This window comes from Parasteatoda tepidariorum, chromosome X1 (assembly GCF_043381705.1).
Source record: "Parasteatoda tepidariorum isolate YZ-2023 chromosome X1, CAS_Ptep_4.0, whole genome shotgun sequence".
NCBI lineage: Eukaryota > Metazoa > Arthropoda > Arachnida > Araneae > Theridiidae > Parasteatoda > Parasteatoda tepidariorum.
The window spans coordinates 20,728,596-20,738,032 of record NC_092214.1 but is presented as its reverse complement, the minus strand read 5'-3'; the positions used below and the strand labels follow the sequence as shown (position 1 = coordinate 20,738,032).

General features: G+C 30.9%; 1 protein-coding gene across 1 annotated transcript in view; it reads left to right on the top strand.

Annotated features, from left to right (window-relative positions):
- Window positions 1–9,437, top strand: part of LOC107456903 (uncharacterized) — a 44,483-nt gene that overhangs the window by 3,650 nt on the left and 31,396 nt on the right. The window contains exons 2-3 of the mRNA XM_071187772.1: window positions 1,777–1,872; window positions 6,551–8,050. Of these exons, the coding sequence (XP_071043873.1) occupies window positions 1,777–1,872; window positions 6,551–8,050 (1,596 nt within the window). The remainder of the gene's footprint in view (window positions 1–1,776; window positions 1,873–6,550; window positions 8,051–9,437) is intronic.

The window sequence follows — 9,437 nt, the reverse complement described above, 5'->3', positions numbered from 1 at the left end:
ATTTTGCTTTGGCTTTATTGATACAATATCAGAAAGCACTCTGTTTTGCGGATATAATCGTGTGGGCTGAAGAAAAGATTATATCTTTTTTTTTCCGTTTTTTTAAATAAAATTTCATCCTTTTTGTTATTTTTTTACTTATTATTTCCCCCCCCCTTTTTTTTCTTCATATGTCTATAATTTTTCTTTGTTTTATTCTTCATTTGGAACTTATTTATATATATATATACTGAAAAAAATAATCTCGAATCAAATTACAGGAAAAAGTACTGGCGTTCAGGATGCCATTACTTTTCCCCTTAATATCGTATACATTGCACTTGATACACCGTTGTTTTTATATAATGTCATATTTATTGTAAAATCACTGTAATTAAATAAATATTAATGTAAAATTCACGGTATAAACTTTAACGGTAAAATAGGTTTTATGACAAAATGAATTTTTCGGATGCTGCGTTCAGGATACCAATACTTTTCACCGTAACTTGATCCGAAATTCTTTGGAGTGTACATAACATTAGCTATAATCTCTTAAAAGAAAAATGCATGCCGGAAGAAAGTGTATACTGGAAATACGATAAATAGTTTGTAGAATATGTGATTTCATTGAAAGCGCTATTGAAATTCAAAATTTACTACATAATACTTTACTGTATTCTGTAAAATATTTTTTTGGTTTTTGGTTTGCAACATAATAGTTTAAAAATTTGAATTCTAAAATCGTTTTAACCCATTATTTTTGTACACTATGAGCTTCCAGAGAATGTCAGATAAGGAAAATTAAGCTTTTGGATAAGTTGTAATTCTTTTGAAGTACTTTTTAATATTCCTGTTTATTCATTACCGCATACGGTAAATCATTTCTTTGGAGATTTGATCTAGAAAATCAAAAATGCTTGTTATAAATTGAAACAAAAAGAAATGATAAATAAAGATAATTGAATATCCAAGAAATGATTATTTGTTAAAGATGATTTCTTAATTATTTACTGCAAGAACCATAGGGGTATTGCTCCTATTACATGTATAACATGTTACTACATGTATTGCTCCTATTACATGTATATAGAACTATTTCTGAGTATTTAATAGTTCTTATCTTCAGAATTCTAAGACAGGAATGAATTTTACTTTCTTTCCCACATGATGACGCTTTCATTATCGTGAAGTCACTTTCAAAGATATTAGCATTTTAAATTAAAGATATTGGCTAAGATATTAGCATTTTACTATTGCTAAAAAATTCTTGTATCATTTGAGTAATTTCGGAATGTATTGGACCATAATCTGATTCAAATTTCTGAAACTTTAATATGAATTAACTTTGAATTAACTTGAAAATGAAACTTTATCATTTAATTGAACAGCTCTATCACCCTTTTTAAACTTAATTACGAGATGCAATTTCCTTTAATCTGAAAAATGATTAAATTTAACGATTTATTAATATGCCAGCAAATTTTTATTGCACAAGTTACCGACTTACTAATTCAAAATTATCTATAACTTTTCAGTGTACAAATAATGGAAACTAACTAACTAAAACATTTTTAATAACCATAACTTTTTTTTCGAGCAACCACACGTAAATTAAAAACACTTTATTGTTATAAATGATAAAAGATCTAATCGAAGTATCCTAAAAATAATAAAAACTTATTTTTTTTCTTTACAATTCAAATTTCTGTCTATCTTCTTTTGTTTGATAACGTAATAACCAATAACATCATTTTATTCACTTGTAACTTTAATCGGATATCTATTCTCTTTCAGGCATAACAGAAAACTTAGGAAAGACAGCTATGAAATGTCCCAAAATAAAAAGAGCCCTTTTCCCTCTAAAAATAGTATTATTTTGTTGGTATGGAGGTAGGTTTCTGATTTGTTCTTCTTATTATTTCCTATTGTGTCTTATTATTTCCTCATAATAAAATTATACTTTTTTATTTCAAGTTAAAAAAATTTATCTACTTACAATTGTTAGTTTTAAAATTATTCAAGCAATCTTCAATGAAAGTGGTTTTTAATTAGTTTATTAATAAGATTTCGTTATTTTTATGTATTTCATTACTTATTCTACATCCATTATTTGTCTAAAATATAAACACTTGATGACAAAAATATATAAATCTGTATGTGAGTTTCTAGAAAAACATTATGTTCTTCTTAACACTTTTTTGTTTCTAAATGATTTTTTATTCCTTTTTCAATATTCGTCTCGGATAAAATAATTCCATCTCTCATCTCATAAAAACTCACGTCAGTGAATATTACACCACTATCAAAGAACTATGCAACTAGTACCAAAGCTAGATGCAATGTAAAGACAAGCAAATGATTTGAATTACGAAGCAGGGAGGACGAGAACCAGCTTCTTATCAGTTTTGTATCAGCCTAGTTTCGTGTATATAGAAAACTATAAAAAAAACATGGAAATCAGTCTTCTGTCTGCGGTTTAATTAGTGATCAATATGCCTCGTTAAACGTGAAGAGCCTAATGCAACCAAAACAAAATTCGATCGAACTACTGGTTACCGCTCTCTGTTTCCTGATTCAATTGATACGTTATGAACGTTTCTTGTCACGTAACCTGTACGATAGTTTAACTTTGAAGGCTAAGTTTGATAGAATTTTTTTTGACCTGTCATAAAGCAGATATTTTCTGTTTAATGGCTGTGATGGAGGACAGGAAGATAGAAACTTAGTTATAAGTTAAAAATACTTCAGTGACAATTTTATATAAATAATACGCTGATTGAATAATCATATGCTAGTTTTTAATTAAGATATGCAGATTTCGAGATATTTATTTGCATTTATAAATTTCTGGATTGAAATCCAAAACCATGACTCGATCCTTATCAGTCAGTAGCCGCTTTAAGTTCATGTTTTTATTTTTATTTATAAAAATAAATAGCCAATATTTGATTAGTTATTATTTCCTACAAAGTAACTGCAATCATATTATCTAATTTCAGTTCTTGATACGGACTTACGTTTTCTGATCTGCTTAAATGTATGTGTTTTTTGATGCTTAAGTTTTTTGAAATGGTAAAAAGATTGGAAATTACAAATTATTATCTAAGATGAATGTTAAAAAATAATTTTATCATATTTTAAAACTTTGCAATGTGAAATCATGAGAGCTTAAAATGTTTAATAAAGAGAATCTTGAAAAAGAAAAACTCATCATCATTGCTTAAAATAGTTATTCTAAATCAAACTAACTATTCAGTTCCCTAAACTATCCAATACTCTGAACTATTTAAGGAATTTGAGTAATATTTCAGATGATTATAGATACAAATCTTGATAAGGTCATAACTTTACGAACATACGTTAATTTGAGAGAGACATTGGAGAGAGAATATAGCACTCGTGACCTGCCGAAAGAGATAAGTTCATTCGATGGACAACCCTTTTACTACTATGATGTAATCTTGAGACTGAATTAGGAAACCGATCCCTATCGAATAGCGATGGAATGGGTTCGAAGAGATGGAATCGAAGAAGCACGTTTCAGTTCCTTAAGGGTGCATATCAACAACTAACGGAGTTTGTACGAGGACGCAACGTCGGTATACTAGAGGAGAGATTTTCGTATCAAGATATATCAGCCCGTACGTTGAGTAATACAACAACAGTGATACGTCTTTTGAAGAAATGGACACAGGCAAACAAACAAGACAATGGGGCACGCAATAGCGCAACATCACGGAACGAGAGACACCTCATTTGCATGGCTGTGACGAACAGTACGTCATCTTCCCGTGTATTTGCACAATATTGGAGCACGGCTACAGGTGTTTTGTTGTCCAGCTCCGCGGTTCGTTGCTGTTTACTGCAGCGTCTACTGCGTGCAATAGTTCCTTTACGCAGACTTCCTCTATCACTGAATCACAAATGCCTCGAACTTCAAAGCAGCAACGTGCAACGGACTCAGCAGCAACGTGCATTTCGAGCCCTGAGGCAACAATTTGTTTTCTCCGAAGAGTTTAACTACAATCTAAAGTACAATGAAGGAAGAGTTCGCGCCGTATGCTACAGAGGAAAATGTCTGCTTCCCTAGCGTCATACCGCACAAACGCCAGATGTCATAATGTGGGCAGGTATTGGGTAAAATTGTCGATCCCATCTAAGGCAGATTGTGAACAACTTTAACAGTGATATCTTCATAAGGGAAATTCTGGAGCTAGAATTCCTCTCAATTCTTTCAGGAGCTGTATTTCAATAGGAGCTCATGCACACGTTGCAAAAGTCTTCTTCGGAGCACAATAGTTCTCACTTTTTCCATGGTTTGTTTATTCCCCAGTAATGTCACCTATATACGGGATTTAATCAGTCAGCAACTCGCTCGTACTACTGCTGGGTCACACAGTAAGATTTAAAATTGGTAAGATCAAGTAGAAGTAATATCAAGATCAAGTCAAAGACAGTAAGATCAAGTCGAAGTCTTATGAAAGTTCTTTCTTTATCTTTTAAATTTGATCATTTAGTTTATTTGTACCACTATCAGTAATATGTGGAATAAGTTTAATTAATTTCGGATAATTTCTTTTTTCATGGGGTTGCAATTTTTACAAACATCTGTGTATTTTTAGAAAACGTATATTTTTACCTACAACATTTAGTTTTTTAAAAATTATGAATGGGAATCTCAAATCAAGGCTTCTAAATGCTTCGTAATATTCAATGGTATTTTTTAATTTTTTTAAAAAATAATAGTTTTTAATATTAAATGTATAAAAAACCGTAACAAATTTCTTGTCTCAAAATATGACCTAGTTCAAAATTAGATTCAGCTGTATATATATAATAGTCTTTCGTAGCTCAAGTAAAAAATAGTGGATTGTTTATTTCCTTTGCCTTAATAATATTAGCTCAAGTATATTTAGACACAAAAATTTAAATAACCCCTAAAATGTATGAGGTATATTACGCAGTGATTATCCAATAAATGTAATTCAATATTAAGTTACAAGGTGACGGAATAATTCATTTTACGTCGCTTCGCTTCTCGCTGACAATTAAAAGAAGTGACAATATTTTGATAATTTGTTGAAACTGAAAGAAGTAGTTCTTACGTTTAGAATAGTTATCATTTTCATTAATTGAAAAAACAATTAATAAAATGATGATTGAATTCTGAGTTCTTAAGGAAATGAATAAACAAAACATGTTTCTTATCACTTGCAATAATAATTTTCAATTTTTATATTCGTTGTATATGTTTAAGAAAATAATACAATCAAACTCCGCTATAGTGAACATGATTTATAGTGAACTCCCGGATACAGTGAACGAAATGATTACTCACGTGCCTTTCCATACACATATAATATTATTTATTATGGATATAGTGAGCCAAAAGAAGAGAGAAAATTGGTTATTATTACATTTTTTCTGTCTTCGACTGATTTGTTTTCTTCATTTTTTGGTAATTTTGAAATTTCTACATAAAATACATATACCGATTTTTAAAACCATCTATTGAGTAGAATATAGCTATAAGCATTTTTTCTTGTTTGCTTCTTCCATCTCATTTTCCCAACCCTAAATAAAAACCATACCTAAATTTTCTGTACACCAAATGAAGAGTAATAAAAATAAAAGTTAACACATTTTTTATTGCTACATATTGTTTAATCATTTTTGTATTTCTTTTTATCGGTCATTTATTTAAATAATGTGTAATAAAAGGGAGCAGTGCGGAAAAAAAATTTGTTAAAATTGTTTACAGTACGGATATAGTGAACTCCCGTTTAAAGTGAACCGAAATTTCGGTCCCTTGAAGATTCAGTATAACGGGGTTTGACTGTAATTATAATAAAAAAGGGCAATTTACTGCCGTTACTCATTCAGAACGTGAAACTTTCTGTACATTTAGCGCGTGACGTTTACAAAGAAAAAAAATTTCCAAATAAAAAATAAATAAATATATAAATAAAAAAATATTGCTTGAGCATAAATGATAAATGTCAAATTTTTATTATTTATTTTTTTATTGAGAAACAAATAGGAAAAATTTGTTTAATACATCATGACATGACATGTTATGCTAAATTTTTATTTCTAATATATATTAGTCTTAAGTAACATGACATCAGTATGACATGATTTATAATAGAAATAAATTTTCTTGATCGAAATTATATTCCTTCTTAAGGAAAAAGTATAGAGGTTATATTCTTTCCCTTGATAAATTTAGTCCATTTTTATATTAAAAAAATGAAATAAATATATGTTTTAAGATTAAACTACTGTATGCGCTGCTTTTTTTAATAACTTAGAACATATTAAACTGCTCCCCAACTATTATTGAAATTCCAGGTAATTTTGGTCTATGCACGAGCATATTTCTTGAGCAACAATATTAGTCTACTATGTTTTAGTATCTCGTAAGCGAATTCGAGATCCAGAAGGTACTACGTTAGCTGTTGTCGAATGACAGCAAGCAAGGGCAGTAGACCTCTATTTGAATTTATTGTAGACATGCATGTTCTTGTTTTTTCTTGATAACTACATGCTTCGTATTTCTCTTTTTCAGCTTCATCTTCTCTGATACCTTACATGACCATTCACATGAAAGAGTTAGGAATCACAGTAGAAGAAACAGCTATAATCTACACTTTGCTACCTGTCACGCAACTCGTGTGTACTCCTTTAGCTGGTATGATAGCCGATAAACTTGGACGTTATAAAGATGTTCTAATGTTATCAGTATTATTTTCTGTCGCATTTGCAACAGCGATTTTATTTGTTCCTCCAGCTCCTGATCCAAAAGTTGAACGCCCATCCATAAATCTTAATTGTGGTCCAGTCATTTTACCTCATGTTGTTGTAGAAAAATGCTGGGGAGGACCTTGCGATGTGTTTTACACTAATCGAACCAACCCAATGCGTTTGGTTGGTTGTAGTGCCTTCTGCCCAAAAGTTTTTGATTCAGAATATAAATCTGCCGCGTCTTTGTGTAACTCAAAAGATGCATATTGTTTTATTGGAGACGATACTAGATATCCATTAATTGAAAACAATTTTACTTTGCGCATAGCATTTAAACAACCGTATCCCGAAAGATCGACTTGTTCTTATCCAGTTGCAGGTGTTGTACCAATTCAAGTTAATGATTCAGATACCGAAGAAAATTTTATACCTAGCATATGTCCCATAGTTATTCATAAAGCTAGAAGAAACTGTACAATTAAATGTGCTTTTCAACAATTACCAGATGATGATAATGGAACGTTTCCTCATATTAATCAATGTGTACGAACTGTTGGAAACCGAGTACTAACATTTTGGGTATATTTTGTTCTTCGTATATTATTTAATATATTTGCATCGATATGTCTCACACTTTTGGACGCAACAGCACTTGCCATGGTAGGAGCCCATGGTGGTCAATATGGAAGGCAAAGATTTTGGGCTATTCTGGCGCAAGCTTTATTTTCACCAGTTACCGGTTTTCTTGTTGATTTATTAACTGAACAAAAAGGTTACGCGGATTATTCACCAGCATTTCATTTTTACAATGTTTTAGCTGTTTGCACTGCGATTGCTGTATGGATGATGGACGTTGATGTACCACCACCAGCGGAGAATGTTATCAAAAACTTCCGTCGACTTTTGAAAGTACCACCAGTTATAGTATTAATGATAGTTGTATTTTGGCTTGGGGCAATGTGGGGCTTTGTTGAGTCCTTCCTTTTCTGGTATTTATTAGACTTGGGAAGTCCAAACTATTTACTTGGTCTAACTCTAACAACTGGGGCTATCGTAGGATTGCCCTTTCTCTATGAATCTGATTGGTTTGTCCGAAAAGCTGGACAAGTAAATCTTCTACTGTTAGCCCTCTTTTTTTATTTTGTTCGTTTTTTTGGTTACTCCTATATACATAACCCTTGGTGGTGCATTCCTTTTGAAGCGATGGAAGCCTTTACTTATCATCTCATGTGGGTTGCAGCAGCAACATACGGGGCTGAACTAGCTCCAAGAGGACTTTTAGCAACCATTCAAGGTTGTGTTGGTGGATTTCACTATGGAGTTGGTAAATATGAACCTTTTCATATTTTTATTGATAACTGTGTTGTAACATTATGTGTTCGATGAAATTAATTCTTGATAAATGTTTCATAAAAAATAACAATTTTAAAATTATATTGCTCATGAACTAAAGTTCATGAACTAAGTATATAAATCCAACAAGCGTTTGCGTGGGTCTAAAAAAGTTTTTTTCTTAATAAGTTTAATAGGCCTATAGAAATAAAATATTTTATATACATTTTTTACGAAATTAAAATATTCAATCATAAGATTTTTGAAATAGCAAACTTGATAACTTCAACGATATCCATCAAAATATATTTATTAATTTAATACCATACTATTGAAGCTTCGATGTTTCCGTTAAACATTAAAATTATTTCATAAAATCATCGTTTCACAAATAAATTGCATATTAAATTTTAAAAAAATCCTTAAAATTAGGAGTGTATTATTTAACTAATTAGAAATCATAAACATTGTTCCTGATTAGTAATTCACAAAATTTCGGTTACTTGCTCAAAGTTCACTAACTATAACAGAGTATCAAAACAATTAGAATGCGATTCTGACTGGAGTAGTGAAAAAGATTCAGTCATTTCTCCTCATAACTTAACCAGATCAGAAGGAACGAGTGATATGAAACATAGCATTCATAGTGATGAAACATCCCTGAGCTTACAAGCAAGAGAATTTGCAATTTTGAAATTTTTCGCTAAAGAAGATTTGAATCATTTCAAACAAAATAGTTTTTAACACACGTGACAATGGTGACTTGGAAATTCATTTTCTAAAAACTAAAGGCAGAGAGAAGTCATTCGCGTTTCATGAAAAAGTGAATGGATCTAGCATTGGTGTAAAACTTGGAGATCTAGTATTTTAAGAAAAAACATAGATTCACACATGGCCAAATTTACACATGTTCCAAGAATAAGCCATGGCATCCATACTTATTTTGTTCCATAATACTATTAAGACATACTTACGGTTGACATTTTGCGCAACGATCAGTGGTCCTACAAAACATTAAATGAAGCTTTCTCATTAGATTTGTCGGTCAAAATCTTCTTTTTCCAATAACAAACAACTAAGGTATAGATTTCAGTGAACGCATACTAAAGATCAGTAGGGGAAAGTGGGGTCAATTGTAACAGGGTACGATTGTAACAGAGCAACAATTTCGAGTGTCGGGTTCCAGATTTGGTTCCTAGGTGGCGCACAAGGCGTATAAAATAAATCTACATGTACACCCCTGCTGGCAACTATTTTTATGTACTTTTCAAAGAGTTACGTCACAAAAGATATTTTCACGCTACGTAAGTGCTTTTTTTGGTATTAGAATATTATATTGTAACAAAGTAATTTTGTTTAAACAAATTAAAATTATTAAC